The sequence below is a fragment of the Poecilia reticulata genome, linkage group LG14, assembly GCF_000633615.1.
Source record: "Poecilia reticulata strain Guanapo linkage group LG14, Guppy_female_1.0+MT, whole genome shotgun sequence".
NCBI classification, from domain to species: Eukaryota; Metazoa; Chordata; class Actinopteri; order Cyprinodontiformes; family Poeciliidae; genus Poecilia; species Poecilia reticulata.
The window spans coordinates 23,300,132-23,317,930 of record NC_024344.1 but is presented as its reverse complement, the minus strand read 5'-3'; the positions used below and the strand labels follow the sequence as shown (position 1 = coordinate 23,317,930).

The window sequence follows — 17,799 nt, the reverse complement described above, 5'->3', positions numbered from 1 at the left end:
CTTTACTTCCTTTTGAAATAACTTTCTGTATCACGTTTAATTCTAGGGCAAAATGCTAACACGAGAGATTTCTTTCCTAAGAAGTCATTTGTTTTTCACACCAAAAATATACTTTAGTCTATGGGAGTCCAGTAAAATATCAGACATAGTACATTTGTGGGTTGTGTTGTTGGTTTGGGGGGAAGGTAAAGCATCAAGCTGCATTTACCTTTGTTTAGAGACACAGAGGGGGCTCTGTCTGGTCACAATGGACCTGGGGAGGGGGACTTGTGTGTGTGTGTGTCCTCTGCATGAGTGTGAGCGGGGTGGTGCTTACAGCCACACCCGGCCTGATTAACTAAGGCCCCACCTCACTGTGGAATCTGCTGGGGCTGGGTAGCATACCAGCATAAAACTCAGCACCATGGTTCAGGCTCACAGGAACCAGGAAAAACACAGCAAACTGTTCAACCAGAAAAGTTAGTTTACAAATAAGCATCTATGTATACAGTTAGTAGGCTTTTACAAATCACTCATGAACATTTTTGCTTTAGATGCAACCAGTTGAGCCCTGCTTGCACTTAAACATAAGATACTTTATAGTACGGATGGTCTGATTGCACCAACGCAGTGTTTTTTGTATAAAGCGTATGTCTGTGAACGTGCTGACCTTACATTAGGTTATTCATTTATTACTCGGAAACCAGGCCTGTAGCTGCATTCACACCAGCATCAGCTGAAATTATAGGGAAGTGAAACAGAAAGTAGACAAGTCAGCATGTTTAAAAGTCCAAGCAGGGGTCGTGACCTGCAGCACCAACTAAAATGGCGCAATGTTTTTACTATACTGATTAAAGCTGTGAGTAACTCTGAGGGATGTTGTTACTGTACTTTTAGTTTTCACACTGCTTGGACGTTTTATTTGATTAATCAGCACAAAATTATGTGCATTTGTGAAATGGAAGGAACATATTTACGTGGTTTATATTTTTTAAGTGATTACAATTCTGAAAAGTGTGGTGTGCTTTTATATTTCGCTCACCTGAGTCAATGATTTATAGAATCGCCTTTTGCTGTAGAGACATCACTTTTGATCTCCAGCTGTATGTTTAGGGTTACAAGTCTTTTGCAACCCGTCTAAAATGTCCCCATAGCATGATGCTGCCGGCCTTGTGTTTCTCTGTGATGATGTCCAGTGTTCGATTGGGAACCAAAATTGCAACATTTGTTATATTTTCGGCTGCTGCTGTTCGCTTTTACACTACACTACGTCAAACAAACCAAACCCTTTGAAAAACCTGTTCCGCCCTGTACCAAGAGCTGCACCAAGAATCCCTCAAGAAGACGACATAAAAACTTCCTCCTTCACGAAATGTAAAGAAAAATGGAGTAGCGACAGAATTTATTGGTTGTAATATTTCTCTTGTTTTTAGTATAAGACGATGAGCCATTTCTTCTGTTAGTGGCAAATTTGTGTGTTTGTTTTGGTTTTATTTACCCAGAATGCCCTGTGCTTTAGTCCATTTCCTGCTTTTGGAGCACTCTCCAATCCACTTGGAGTTCACATTTTGATTCAAACCGCGTCAGAGTTCACTTCAACTGAATCAAGACTTGCTTTCGATTTTTTGGTCCTCATCAGAGTTCAATTACGAATTCACACCTCCCCAAACAAATCAGACTTTCTAGGCAAATGAACTGGAGTTGGATTAAAGCAGATGAAATGTTAGTTTCCCAGCGTTTTGTAGACCTACAAAAAAGCTCCATTCTGTTCTTAGTCCTCCTTTAACATGTTTACTTTTCTCCTATATAGCTTGTGGCAAACAGGACTTCCTATGACTTTCTTTCAACAAGATTTTAGATGTATTAGAAAAAGTTTAAAGGGTATGAATACTCTTTGGCATAAATTGTCTTCTGATGTTAAAACTCATCCTTGTTCTTGTTTGTTGTTCTTTCCTTTTCCCCTTTCTCTGCTGCGTTTTTCCCCAACCTGTTCAGGAGAAACTTCAACTGTCTGTATCTTGTCATGTATTCATGTGATATAGTTGAGAAATACAGAATAAAAGAGGAAACTTTGCTTTATTGAAGTAGAAGTAGAAGCAGACCGTTTAAACTCCAACTATTTCCTAAACCTGTAGACGAATTCATCTCAAAACCCTTGAAGTTGATCTTTTTGGACTTCAAAAGTTTCTGTTCCCTGATAATTTGTGGGAGAGCTGATGATTTTCTGATAGATTAACTTATAAAGAAAGAGGAAATGGACAGCAGAGTAAGCCAGAGGAGCTGGGGTGTGTTGCTTCTCCTCCTGAATGTGTGTGTGTGTGTGCTTGCGTCCCTCTGCCTTGGCACTCCCCAGTCGCTCTCTGAATGTGTGTGTGTGTTGCAGCTCGGCTTCCAGAAAAGGGTGTGTCCGCCTGCCTGCCACTGAAAGGGAGGGAGGGGTCAGTTCACGGCTACTCCTCCCTGCTCTGTCTGTTATTTCTCTTTCGTTCTCATTCCCTCAGTGTCAGCCTCAGGATTTAGGCCTTTGTTTCTCTGTCTCCTCTTCTCTGCTCTCTTCTTTTACTTTAGCTTTAAATTTCCCCTTTTTTAAAAAAACTGTGAGTGTGTGTGAGCCCTCTTCTGGCTGATTTTTAGAGAGGAGGTAAAGCTTGTTATCAGCTCTTTTGCCTTTAAACTCCAACTTACAGATTCCTTTCTACCTTTTCTTTTTTTTTTTTAGTTTTCTCCCATTTTTCACCCCCTTTCTCTGGCTTCAAACTTTTTTCTTTACCTTCTTCTGACCCCTCCCCCCTGCCTCTCCTCCTTATCACCTCCTCCCCTCTCTCCACCTTCCTGTCCTCTGCATCTTCTGCACAATTTGTACCTTCCTCCGCCTAACTAATCGTCTGCCTCTCCTCCTCTTCCTCAGTGCCAGTCGACTCCAAAGCCGAAGAAGAGTGCCGCTGGTGCCCGAAAGAAGCAGAGGAGCCCGGCCAAGCAGAGCGCCGTGACCCGGCAGCCACCGTCCTCACCTCCGCCCCCCGCCGCCCGACAAGAGCAGGAGGAGGAGGAGGAGCTGGCGACTGGGCCTCGGCCGCCGCACGAGGAAGAGGAGAAGCCGAAGGAGGTGGGGACGCTCACCGTCAGGGTGAAGCAGGAGGAAACGGAAGAGGAGAAGGAGGCCCACGGCCGGAGAGACATGCCCTCAGTACAGATCAAACCAGAGCCAGAGGAGATGGAGTGCACGGTGAGGAAGGGGAGGAGGAGGGAGGAGGCAGAGGTGGGGTTTTGGGTGGAGATGATTGGTGGATAGAAGAAGTGATGGAGGAGAATCAGTTGGGTGTAGGTAGGCGTCAGCAGATGTAGCCGCAGGTTCTGACACGTTGGAACCCGTTGAGTCCTCACAGGATTTAAGATAAGATTCTGGTTTAGCAATATTTTATGATTTTTTTTGTTTGTAATTTTTTTTATATATCTTTGGAAGTTCCTAATTTTAGAAATCAGTAAAAATAAAAATCCAAACAGAAGGTGTAAAGATCCATCAGATCAACAAGACTCTGAGTGAAAGCAGGTTTACTTTTTGTCTAAATTTAAATTAGCAAAACATTCAGAAAGTTTATTCCATGAATGGCTTTTATACGAAACCAGAGGGTTCAGAGAGCCGGTACCCCATTTTCTCTCAGTTGATTTCCGACCATTTATTCATAAATTCAACATAGTGAATCCTCATCATAGACCAGATTCTCCTTTATTCTGTTCTGTTGAAGCTTTTAGAGTTTTACTCTTACTTCTGCTTCTTTTGAGTCTTCTTGCTGCACTACGTACTTCCGCACTGAAGTGTGTCGTTATCAAGATGATGGTAGGGCATTCGTTTGGTGTGATAATTATTAGTGGTGGGATGGCATTAAGATTCTAAATCCAGTTAATTGCTGAGTCTGTAATACATTTTTGACAGAATGAGCAACGGTTTCAATTTAAAAACCCATTTTGCTGCTAAATTGTTGAATAAATAGACAACTGAGCTGAACAACAAAAAATATTTATTGCTTTTAATCTGTTATTTAGGTTATTCCTCTATCTGATTGGTGCAAAGTCCTATTGTGCCCATTCAGCTTTCCCGTGTTTCAGGAACCCCTGATCATTTTTAGCATTGGGGACGTCTGTGCTGGTGCATCATGTTTAGCATTGAGATGCTATTTTAGGATTGAATAACTTTGCTGAAGTGTCAACCTGTCCAGGGTGTACCCCGGCACTCACCCGTTGACCCCTGAAGCTGGGCACCAGCACCCCTCCTGACCTGACTAGGGATAGTCATGTAGGATAACTGATGGATGGATAATGTTGCTGATATGCTAACTCCTTTTAGCACAACTTCAACACAATAGTAGTCTTTCCAACGTCCCTTCAAATCGTTTTTTGAAGCAATATTAACTCCCAGTGGGCCAAGAGAAGCAGCTTTGTTGTTTCTTTGCAAATGTCTCTTGTGCGTCAGATTTATAGGCACACCAGAAACGTAATAAAAAGGTTCTGCTAAGAACTTTTGCATGTAAAAAATAAATTGTGATTAAATAAAATGTTTAACGGGTTACAATCTGTCATTAATTAATCAAGATGACCACATTACAGTCCTGGACCCACTAATTACCTCATATTATGTGGGTTACTATTTCTTATTTTTTACTATTGATTTAAAAAAATTTGATAAAAGAAAAATGAAGCCGAAAAATCAGTACAGTAGACTCTTAGTATTCACAGCAGTGAAGGAATTTTTTCCTTTTGAATAATTTAGATATGCTCAATGGAAAGAAAATCTGTGAATAGGCAAATTTCTCACAAGTTATCTGGTTACTTTCCACAGAAATATCTGCAAATACTGAATCAGAACTAAGTCATAGAGTTGCTGCTATTTTATGAATAATAATAATTAGGGCTGTAGTGATACAATAATCTCACGATACGATACACGATATTCTGCACACAATACAATATATATTGCGATATTCAACAAACTATACAATTCAAAACACTTTTGCGATTTTTTTTTTTGAAAGATTTTAGAGGGACAGTTATTTTGATGACATTTTGTGACTGTTATAGAGTTGGATTGAATAAATTTAACTGAAAACTGTTTAAAAGCACCAACTACACAATACCTGGCTCTGATTGGACATAGACACAGACTTAAAGTCGACAGCTGGACAAAATGAATCAAAGAAGTGGTGAGAAAACATGTTTCTTTTAATTGAAACAGTACAAACTGTAGCTTACATGCATTTGTAAAGTRAATAAAGTGCACTAAGTACCCTGCTCTGAATAGTTTGATACATTTTTAACCTTGACACTTAACATCTGAAGGAATCACTCTAAGCCTGATGACCTAATCACTCTCCCGKCGAAGCAAGCAGAGAGTGAGCAAGGTGACAGTTAGATGTTACGATACTTGCGGATGAATATCGATTTTTTTTCTAGGAAAGAAAATATCGATATATATCGCAAAATCAATATTATTACACAGCCCTAATAATAATAATAATAATAATAATAATAATGCATTTGTTTGTATTGCTCTTTACAATAACCACTAATTTAAACACAGCTTTCCAATGAGTACAATAAAATAAAACAGAAGTGACAGTCAAATAATAAAAAATGTCAGAGTCTTGAAGAGTCCTAGGTCAGAGGTCAGTCTTATTTCTAGCAGAAGTTTATTCCAGAATCTGAAGTTTAAAATTAATCCTAAAATGATTGTGCTTCTTAGAGTTTGTTAGCAGCATTCTGTATGGTTTGGACGTGAATTAGTAGAGACTAGTTTATGCCAAATAAAGGGTATTTTGTTAAGTCTAGTCTCAAAGATATAAAAGTGTGGACAGCCTTTACAAGATTGTTATAGTTTAAAAACATTTGGGCTTTGGCCAGGAGCGATATGTGAAAGAAACACACCCTAACCACATCATTTGTTTGCAAAGTTTAAAATTTGAGTTAGTTTTTTGTTTTTTTTACTTTAAGTAGACACTTGATAGAGTTCACCACTGTAAACTGTGGTGAGAGCTCTACAGACTATGCTGAGCTTCCAACTACTTTCTGTCCTCAGAGAGGCAAACAAGGTAAAGATGTTATGTAAAGTCCCACTTAAAACCCTATAAAACCTCTAAAGAAACTGACCCAAATACTTTCATGAGCTTATTAAGGTCACAACAGGTTTAAAATCAAGTTAGTTTTTTCTCTTTTAACTTGAGTTTTAACCTCTTGGAACATTCAGCCTCGATCAGAACATTGAAAACAAAAAAATATAAAAGAAACTATTTGATTTTTGCATTTTAAATTGTACTTCTATTTGAATTATAATGCTTCTAAAAACGGCACAAGTTCTTAAAAAAACACTTAAACATTTTTTGGAAATTAGTTATTTTGGTGTCTGGAAAATGAACCATTTCAAAAACTTAAGTAAAATAACTTCACAAATTAGCAGCGAAACCCAACCCGTTACTTAGCAACCCAAGCTGAACTCCAGCGTGTTTAATCAGTGTTTTGTTGTTGACTTACCATCCAGAAACTACTTTCTGCGTTATTCTTGGTTGTGCAGGAGGCTCTACTTCTCCTTTTCAAACTTGTACGGTTGTATAATTGCGCATCTGTTTGCATCCATTTTCACGTGCGAGTGTAAACGTTGAGTTGGAGGGTGTGGCCAGCTGCAGCCCATTTGGATTTAAAGTGACAAGAGGCCCTAAAACAGCTCGATCTGAAAGGAGCTCGGAATCGGCAGAACTGATGAGACTAAAATCTCATCAGCTAAGATTGATTTTGTTAAAAAAAAAAAAAAATGTAACCGACAATGTTTTGTGTAGCCCCTAGAACCTTCCCTCCCTGTTCAAGGGAGCATAATAGGTCACCTTTAAAAGAAATTTGAGTTGTCCCAAAGGAATCAAGTGGATAGCTCGTAAACACTTTATTTCTTACACCATCTTAAAATTCCCCCTTCTTGTTATCATTCTATCTGCTCGCCTGTTAACATCTTGCACCCTCATTATTGATGTGTGCTAATTAAATATAATCATAAGTACTGTCTGTACATCACCCTGCATGAAAACGCTTTTTTGCTGGCGCAGGCAAGTCGCTGCACATTAACGTTTCTAACTGCATATTGAAGCTGGTAGATTTTAGGACCATAACCTGTTATTATCAGAGCATATATGATGCAGGGCGTGAGGATTAATGATAAGGCGATGTTTGTCAGTTACAGGCACGCAACAGCAGCCATTACCTCAGTCTCGCCATCCAGAGAAAGGCTGGGTGGGCGCAGAATATGTTGGAGGAAGCGGAAAGGAGCAGTAGGAGACAGACGGGGATAGGTTTCAGATGGAGGGAGGAGATAGGGTGGAGGTGGAGAGGGTGTGGACAGTCAGATAAGAGCAGACTGCTGTCCATTTTGTCCTCCATGATGCATGATGAAGACGCTTTGTTTTTAAAAGAGAATCCAACAGAGAGGCTTACTGTTGTACAACCCATAATGTATCACATCATAAATCCATTTACTACATGATAAATTAAAATGGGCTTGATAATTTCCCATTGGACAATAATCATTAAAGAGATGTTCCCATTGAATATCATTGAAAAATGCTGCAAACGTTCTTGGTTTGCAGTACCTGTCACTTTTCCCTTTTCTCTCTTTCTAAGCTAAATGAATAATATTTTTTTAATCAATATTTGAGTTTGCATACTTTCATTGGTACGTCACTATTACTATTATATTTGTTGAAAATATCGCAATAATTTTTGGAAAACCTGGTCATAGTGACCTAATAATAAGTAATGCTTTTGTTACTTTTGCTAATCAAAATGAAGTCTGAATGTTGAGGCAGTGTATGTGTCAGTAACTCAGTTAAGAAAGTCTGGACTTTGACTGCACCAGTCATTTTTTTCTTTTATTTAACCTTTTTTTTTAACCAGGTGAGTGATTAAGAACAAATTCTTATTTATGCTAACGACCTGGCAGGGAAGGAAGAACATGTTGCAAGATCAAGCAGCACATTTTTCTAGTAAACAACAAACATTAGCAAGATAGTTGAGATCATAAAACAGTATAGACAATACTGAGACAAAGACACAGCATAAAAATGACATTATATATCTTATTTGAAAGATGTCCATGTTTCAGATAGTGTCTTTAAAAGTTCCTATTGATTAAAAGTTGCTCAATTTTAATGTTTTTGAAGCTTCTTCCAATTTTTTTCCAGCATTATGGAAATACGGTTGTCTTTTCTTCCTGGAAAATTCTGTTGCGGATGTGCTGCTTTGTTCAGGATGATTGTTTGACTCTAGAGTACATTGGTGTTTGGAGAGGCTCATACTGCCTTGATGAAGCCCAAACCATCACCCTACCACTACCGTGTCTTTGTCTAATTTGGCTGATGTAACCTTGAACTTTCATGCTGAGTGTGGGATGGAGCTGTTTCCGTTGCACAATCTGTGTATGTGTTGGGATTGATTTTTATATGTTTTCTTAGACGTCAAATAGTTTGGAGATGACTATGGGCCTTTCCTGGCTGAAGTGAGGCAATAATTACATCTCTAAGTTTGTTGTCCTTCGGTCTTGCTGTTGTGATGGTTTGCAGGATGATTTACGCAAACGCCTTGAAGTTATTTGTGTAAATCTAGCAGCTTTGTGCAAAAAATCGTAAATTTGAAGGTGAACGAGCTTTAACTGACTCTACCATCATAATATAAACAAATTACAAATCGTTTCAGTGATGCACCATTTCCTGTTTGGTTACACTGCTTCTGTAAATGTCATGGCTTGTCTTCGTTTAGTCTGAGCTGAAAAATCATGAATGTATTAAGTGACCAGACTCACTTAATACATGAGATCATGTATTAGCATTTGCTAAATGCTGCACATTTGCGAAATGCAAAAAATTGCATGCATTTAAAAGCCTTCAGCATGTTCCATCTGATACAAAGCTGAGGTTTTTAAAGGATTTGTTTTAGCAGCTATTTGATTGTTTTTTTAAAACATGCAATAAAAGGGGATTCAATTTGCAACAGTTTGCATTTAAACATTTCTGGATAGTTTGTGTGTATTAGAACGAAAGACATATACATTTTTTCTAATTCCACATTATTCTGTGCTGGTGTTGATTTCTTATGTGTTACCAGTTATTGACCACTATAATTTTGATGAAACCGATATGAAGCAACGTCACACCTGGATCAGCTGCACCAAAGTTCAGGGTTCTTGGCATTTATGACAGTTTTCCCTTAATCATAGACAAGGATCTGTTCGAAGCGAAGGCCATAAATCTGCTCCTCCTCGAGATTGCGATGTCTTCTAGTCATATTAGTGCAAAACAAGCTTGGACTGAGATCTAACCTATCCTGTACTTTTATTCTCTCATTTTTTCTTGAGAAAATCTATAATTATAATATGAATTTGAATTAATGATGTCTGAAAACCCTCAAAAACAGATTTTTGTCATGACTGTTACTTTTAATATTTTCTCCACTCCACTTTAATATAAAAAAATTCAAAATTTTTAGTAAATCCAGTTATTCCATGCAGTTTAATGATAAAAATCACACCACTTTATGTAATTGGTATCCTAAACAAACCTGTTGTAGGGTTAGGGTTGACCAAATAGCTAGACACTGAGACCATGGTGTTTTATCACAAAATCCTGTAGTTTCAAGCAATGAAATGCCAAGGTCATGCTGACAGTACCAGTTATTCATTCATGAACTCTGTAATTCTACTGTAGCTGCAGATGGAGTTAAAATAGTTGCATCCAAACTTGGAATTTGACTACATGAATTTTTATCAAACTGTTATCTTTTAGCCACCGAGAACAACAACAACAACAAGGATAACACCCAGAAACGACAGAAGGTTTGATGGATCGGAAGCAAATTCCTGATTGGAAAAACTTTGAGCGATTTCTGTTCACATGAGGCTGAAAGTGTTAGGGAATGGGGGAGGGTTCTGGTGGAGCCCCTTGTGTTGTGGTGTGGTTTGGGTTAGTGATGGGTGGGGGCTGGGTGGAGTAGTATTGCGTAAGGGATCATTAAGCAGAGGGTGTGTGTGTGCGTGTGTGTTGACCACACCTCTGCGGCTGTCTCTAACACAGGGGAGTGGACTTTCCTGTCCGCAGATAAAGTCTCCAGGAAGTGGACCCTCCTGCATTTCAGAACCTATAACATCCTATGCCTCAAAACCATCAGAACCATCATTATTATCGCTGTTATATGTTTACTCTGAAAGTCTGTGCCCTTGGAGAACTGCTTTAAAACGAATAACACCACCATACAGCTGCTACATGCACCAGTGGCTTCCCACATGTTAGAGGCATGCAAACAATAAGCGTCCCACTTTGCTTCTCAGCAGGAGATTTTCAGAGCTCCTCTCTTGGTCCTGATCTCACCGGAGAAATGGCAAAAGCTGTAAAATGACGAATGATTAGCTCTATTCAACCATACAATAAATACTAGGTTAATTATTTTATTTATAAATGCCTTAACGTTATAAAAACAACATTCATTAACTCAAAGACAATGCCATCCAGATACCGTCATGCATCCAGCATAAGCAGATAACACATATATGAAGGAAATGCAGTAACCTTAGTTACTTTCTCAAGTAATTTCAAACTGTTATTTAAAATTGATCAGGAAATAAAGTAAAATATGTCACTGAACTTGGCATAAGATTGACCTATTAGCACATGTAGCTGTATGGGAGAGATCTGAATACAGGTCAGCATTAGGCAGCGGTAGACATCACTAAGAAAAAAGCTAATTGTGCTAACTCTATAAACATTTGTTCCGCTAATGCTAAGGCACTACACCAACATGGTATTTAGCTGAGGCTAATGCTAAATCACTAACTTTAATTGAAGTTATATCTGTTCTTGAAAGACTATTAGATGTTTCTATCTGGTTCCCTGCTGTCCTTGTTTTATTTCGTTCCTCTGTGATCCTTGTTTGAAATAAAGTTATTAGGGGTAAAAGAGGAAATGGAGCTGCTGTGTGAACAGTCTTCAAAATAAGAGCATGACTATAAACTTGTAAGTACTTGAAAAATTCAATAAACTAAACTTCTACAAAGATGCCAAACTTTGTTCAACTGCAAGTTTACACGCAGCCAAGTAAGTTAGCGCTTTAGAATTTTAGAAAAACATATTTAGAGGAAGACGGGTGGATTCATTGACTCATAGACGGAGGGATGGATGGATGATGGATTCACAAATGGGTGGATGGAGAGATGATAAATTGATAACAGGTGTTTCCAGTTCATATGCTGATGAACCAAATATTGTGACGTTGGGTCACCAGCAGAGAAAGCGTTGATGATTAAACATGTCTGCTTCATGCAGGTTAATCAGTGTTCATCAGTGCGAAGGAACGGGGTCAAGGGTCGTTCAGCTCATCAGCTGTGTCACTGCAGCAGCAAAAGAAAAGTTTGGAGAAAATTCTCTGGACACACCTTTATCTCACCTTCACTTTTCCCTCCTTCTTCTTCTACTTTCTCTCACAAACTTTCTCACATAAGTCCTCCTCTTCTTCTCTTCCCCCCTCTTTTCCTCCCCCGTCTCTCTCTTAGTCGGCCTCGCTACCTCACCCTAATAGGATATGTCGGGGGAGGCTCTGCTTCCGCTCGCCCAGTCACCATGGCAACCACAGCTCTGGCGGGAGTTGCCAAAAGACTGTATAGCCTGACCCCCCCCCAATCCTCCCATCCCACCAACATCCCCACCCCCAAACCCACCCCATCGCTCCTCCTCTTCCTCCTCCACCTTTTCTCTCTCTCTCTTTTTCCAACACACACAGTCACAGTGAATACCTGCCAGCCAAACACAGTGAATGGATCTAATCTGTGGTTCTCATAAGCACAAATACACACAAGCAAACAGCCAAGGTGTGTGTGTGTGTGTGTGTGTGCGGGTGTGTGTGTGTGTGTGTGTGTGTGTGTGTGTGTGTGTGTGTGTGTGTAGTGCGTCTGTTTGCATGTGTGAGAGCTTCGGGGTCTATTTGCTGAGCGTTTACCATGTGTGAGTTAGTTAGTGTGTGTTTGTTTCCAAGCTTTCACCCCATTCAGAGGATTTCACATCCAGACTCTGAAAGAGCAGCGACGTTTCAGGGGAGTTGGGGCTTTGCAGTGCAGATACTGGATGGATGCAGCTTTTCTCCTGCTGCTGCTGCAGGATGATGAGGATGATGATGGTGATGATGTCATTGTTGGCAGCTCACTTTTCCTACGCCGCGAAGCTCCCAGGAAGTAGAAGCAGCAGCCCCGATTGAGACAGGAAGCAGTTTACATACTGCACGTGTTGTTGTTTTTTTCTGAAATGTGAGGGTTTGGTGCGGAACAACTGGAGAGGCTGAGAAATGCTCAGCTCGCCTTTGATCCTTGGCAGCAGCGACAAACGCACACCCTGCTGCTTTAATTGCCCCGGCAGACAGCTGTGGGGAACTGAGCTGCTGGTTTCAACTGTCATCTGCTGAGGAAATTCAAGCAATTTGGGGCAAAAATGGTTTATATCTCTCGCAATAAATGTGGGGCTTGTTGCACCAAACCACTCAGGCTACATATTTTTGAGGTTTCTCATTTGCATTGCTTGTAAAATCCAGAACATAAGAAAAAAAAGTGAAATTATTACCTACATTGTTGAGAAAATATAGATGACAGTTTTATAATATCATATATTAGCATCATTTTTGCACAGAAAGGCCTATTTTTACTGCTTATTTTAATATTTTTAGCAGATTTTTGTTTTGCTAAGAACCCATATAATTTAAAATCTTGAGATTTCTGGAGAATATGTTTAGTTTTGATCAGAAAATGCAAATATATTTATAGTGTTTAGGAGCACAAATTTAAATGAACCAAAAGTAAAATGTACATTTTTAAATCTTAAAAAGTATAATTAACTATAGTAACAGAAAGGTAATATTTTTTAATTTATTCAATAATTTAATATAAATATATATTCTTTCAACAAATAAATGAGCAAAAATGCACAATTAGAGGCTTTCGTAAAATGTTTTTTAGTATAAAATATTTTCTAAAAAATAAAGTTAACAGCATTCTGTAAATGTCATTTTTAATTTGTAAAATATATTTTGAGTATTAAAAACAATAAGAATAATAGGAACATGAATAACAGAGATATAAATTTTTCTTCTTTTCTGTTAGAATAATACAAAATATTAAATTGCAGATTAATAAATTGTTCTAGAAACTACAAAATAAATAATTTCACCTTTTAACAGTACAAATTTAGGAAATGTATGTATATTTTGATACAATTTAGGATAAGTTTAAATAATGAAATATACATCATAACATAGTCTGATTATATTATGATGGTATACGTTTTCCTCTATTTGCCAAATTAAACTCATTTTGAAAAGTTTTTTGCTTTAGTTAAACTGAGCTACAGTTTGAAGGCAATATAGACACATAAAATGTTTCTGGAATGAAAAATGTTATTTAAGCTCAAACACAACAATCATGGCACACTTTTAGGCTTAATGTTTTAACAAGGTGGTTATTTTATTGTATTATTTTAGATACATCTACAGTGGGATGTTCTGTGATGGACAATAGCTGCTCTGATGCTGAGTCTTCATCAAGGACGTGTCCATAAAGCCAGGGTTATAGTTTTATTGTTTCTATATTTGCCTATAAACTGTAGGAGAACAATACCTACCAGTGGTGATCCAACAGAAACAGTCTGTTTCCTCTGGTTAAACGGAGGACTCGTCTGTGCCAGCTCTTCCCCTAATGAAGTGCTGAAAGATTTACTGCGCACGATGATTGAATCAAGATATTTTAATCATGAAAGGGATGAATACGAAGCAGAAGACGGGTGAAAGCGCTTGTTGCAGTGTTGTTTTTGGTTTTATCAGAGTGAAAAGATGAGTTCCTGCTTCTCCTGCTGTGCAGAAGCTACATGTTTGCTGTTTGAACTCCGATTGTTGTGGCTCTGGAACTGCTCTGCTGTCTGTTACTGCATGTGGATGTAACGTGTCTCCCAGAACTCGTCTTTCCTGTAAGACGTTACCTCAGAACAAGGAAGAAAGAGAACGGGAATATTTTTTGCAGTTTTAGAAGAGGGTATGCTGTGAGTTATAACTTGAAAAACCCTCTGGTGACACTTTAACTGTCACTGAGGTGTGAAACCTGGAGTGGCATGACGAGTGACGGGTGAGGCCTCACTGTTGACCTCTTCACCGTCATAGTGTGGCAAGCTTGTTCGAGCAATTCAGGAACAATTTTTACGCAATGTTAACTATACTTAGTTATGAAAATGTTAAAAAATAAAAAAAATGACTCGGTGAACAGCAAAAGTTCAGCATTTTGCTGCGTGTTGAGTAGATTGTTCTATTGAAACATTTCCACACAGCCCTACTTGCTCCACTTTCATCAAACTAGTTAGTTTGCCTAGAAAGTCCGGTTCATTTGGGCAGGTGTGAATGCGTAATGGAGTTCTGGTGTAGACCACTCCGACTCCATTTTTGTTTACATTTCCTGAAAAGGGATTTTTGTGTTGGTTTCTTCAGTAGTTCTTGGTGCAGCGCCACTACAGGTGAGGAGGGGAGCAGGCTTTTCAAAGGGCTTGGTTTGTTTGACACAGTGCAGCAACCGCAGCAGCTGAAAATATAACAAATGTTGCAATCAAAGTCAAACAGAGTCTACCAGACTATGTTAACTGTCTAAAAATCATTCGTTGGCAGCAAGGTTTTCTTACCCACTGCCTTAGAGTTTTCCTGTCAAACCACTCCAGACCGAAGCAAACCTCCAGTTTTGGTGTGTCTTGGTGTGTATTGAGCAACAGGAAAAAGTCTGGCCTGGTGGCTTGCTGGCTGGGATCAGTCTGCAAACAGGTGGATCCAGCAGGGCAGGAAATGAGAGCACGATGCTCTCACCTAAATACTGGTTGTAGCTGGTTGGTGTTGGAGTGGATGGAGCTACAGCTGTGTGAATGTTGTCAGCTGTCGTTTCTTTTCTCTCCTTCTTCATGTCTGTGTTATGCTGTGCACCTTCAAATGGAGGCACTAAGGAGGAATCTGTCTTAAGGATTCTTCCTAAATGCCTCAGTTTGGAGGTTTTCCTGCCCTTTCTCACTGCGACAGTAGGTTGTTGGAATCTCACTAGTGAGGGGGACGGCTTTGTTTACCTGATAGACACGATCTCAGAAAAGTGGGAGACAGCCGGATGGACAGATGGATAAATTGATTGATTGATGGATGGATGGACGCTTGACCCGGCCTGTTTGGGTGGATGGATGTATTTATGAACGTTTCTCTGCTGGACCATCATCTTGATTCCATGTTGTCTAACAAAGAGCACAACAACAACAGCATCTGAAGTTTAGTCGTATAAATAATCAAGCTGCCTTTATTTGGTTTGTGGGAATCATTCTGTGGTCAGTTGGTTCAATAACTATTTCTATTTACCCCAGTGCTTCAAAATGATATAATCATGTATTCATCTGTTACCTTAAAATTACTCTTAAAAATCCCACGTATATACCAGTAAGCTACACAAACCGTTCACCATCTGTTAGTTGACCTCTTCTAACCTGACCAGTTTTTCTCTGTTAAATGCTTACAGTCACATCACTAAAACCAAACACTCGCACACGCACGCACGCACACACACACACACACACGCACACACACACACACACACACACGGTTAAAACGTCATTTAAAGCCACTGCCAGCTCTGAATACCTCAGCCTTGTTCACATGCATTAAACACAGTCATACGTCTTACATGTGTCAGCCGTCCTCTGTGGGCCAACTGACAGCTGAGCTTTATTGCCCGCCCGTAAATCACTCATTACCGGTACCAAACGTGCGGCCCCAAGTACAAGATGATTAAAGTCCTGCGGACGCCGAGCGAGTGCGTTCCTCCGCCGCCGCAGTCACAGCTGCCGGCCGCATCAGACAGAGTTGGGGATCGCATGAATTAATTGCAAGATGAGGACCGGGTGACCCATTTTACGGCGGAGCTGTTGAACTGGGGAATGCAGGCGGATGAAGAGGAGCGACACATCACACTCAGTCAAGGGTTTCAGCTCAGAGCATCCCAGTGTGGGAAGTTCATTGTGACTTAAACAAAGACAGTTTGATGTGAGTCTCTGACTTTGGAAAGTTCTTAGCAAAAGTTAAATTTGTTTATTTAATTGCAGTTAAAAGCCCAAAGGCTGTCTGGTGGAATTCCATTTATTTATGACAAGTGATGTAATGGTGATGGCACAGTAATGCAAGAACACATTCTCAAAGATCAATAAACTTTAAATTCTAATGAATATTTAACACTGAAACTGGAAGACATTTTAAATATCCAAAATTAATAAACAAAACAATAAATAAAATGAATTATGAAGTCTCTGTACACAAAATTGTCCAAAGCGCCAGAATGAAGACTTTTGTCATCCAGTTTTTGGTAGAAATTTTCATGCGATTAATTGATTTGTTGCTTATTGCGACAGACCTAATGGCTTATAGATGCGCTGAGATAAGAACACACAGCAATTATGGGATTTAGGCAAATATTGAAATGCAAAATAAAAGAAGAGCCTCTGTCAGTAATGCGCTCCAGCTTCTGCCAGCAAAAACACAGGAGGGAGCAGCATCGTGCTTACTGGGGAATATTGTCTCTGGGAATCAAACTATATTGTCATAGAAACAGTCTTCAGTCAGAAACAGTCTTCAGTCAGAGGCTTCTTCAGAATTGTTGCAAGACTGACTGCTACAGGACATTCTTCCTGCCCACAGCAGGAACTCTTTGAAGATACTTGGATGATGTTGGTCATAATATTTTCTTTCCATCTTGGGATAAAAAAAGGATTTTTGAACTGAATAGCAAAATGTGAAAAAGTTTAAGTTGTTTAAATATTTTCTCAAGGCGATGTAATTTATTTGAATTGCACAAATCAGTTTCCGTAATATCTCCACATATGATTCCCGTGAACTAACCTGTGTAAAAGCTACAAATTATTTTTCTTTTTCTAATTTTTATCTCATCTCAAGTCCAGAAAAGATCTTCTACTCTTTGTTAGAAACGGATCCTTTCGGAGTCTTTGTTTGTGGATTTCTGCTCAGAATCGCCTGAGCAGCCGTGAGGAGAGGGGAAAAACGGGGAAAAAAAAGTAAGTGAGCGAGTGTGTAGAAAGGAAAGCCGCCGTGGGGATGAGAGGGTGAGGCACCGAGGGTGTGGTTGGTGTAAAGAGCGAGGGATGCTGAGGAGGGAGAGGCAGAGGTGTGGGAGAGAAAGGTGTCAGAGGTGTGGACCTGAAAGAGAGAGAGTGAAGAGGGGGGGATGAGATGGAGGGATGAAGGATGGAAAGGTGAATGGACTGGGAGGGAAAGGGAAGGGAGTTGGTGGTGGGTGGAACGAGCGGAAAACATGGAGTCAGCTGATGGCTCTCAGTTTCCATGGAAACGGCAGGGCCTTTCCCACCCACTCCGTCTTCCTTCCTTCCTTTCTGTCTTTCTTTCTCTTGTTTCGCTCTCTCTTCCCTGCCTCGCTCACTTCTTTCACACTTGATTTTCTTTTCAGGATTTTGTTTCCGTTCTTCCTTCCCTTTGACCGTCTCACTATAATCGTGTTATGGCTTTCCTTTTTTTGTGGCTTATGATCATCCTTTTCTTATTTTCTTCTTTTTCTTTATTCTGTTCAGGAAACCTTTGCCAAATTTTGAACAATTTTAGATTTTGAATTCACTTCAGATATACCAACTCCTTTCCTTTCCTTTCCTTTCCTTTCCTTTCCTTTCCTTTCCTTTCCTTTCCTTTCCTTTCCTTTCCTTTCCTTTCCTTTCCTTTCCTTTCCTT

At 39.6% G+C, this 17,799-nt stretch overlaps 1 protein-coding gene across 3 annotated transcripts in view; it reads left to right on the top strand.

The window, feature by feature from the left end:
• The window catches only part of klf8 (Kruppel like factor 8), a 67,669-nt gene that overhangs the window by 35,115 nt on the left and 14,755 nt on the right, over positions 1-17,799 (top strand). For all 3 annotated transcript variants that reach the window (XM_008428488.2, XM_008428486.2, XM_017308639.1), the window contains one exon: positions 2,888-3,205. In XM_008428488.2, coding sequence (XP_008426710.1) covers positions 2,888-3,205 — 318 coding nt within the window. The remainder of the gene's footprint in view (positions 1-2,887; positions 3,206-17,799) is intronic.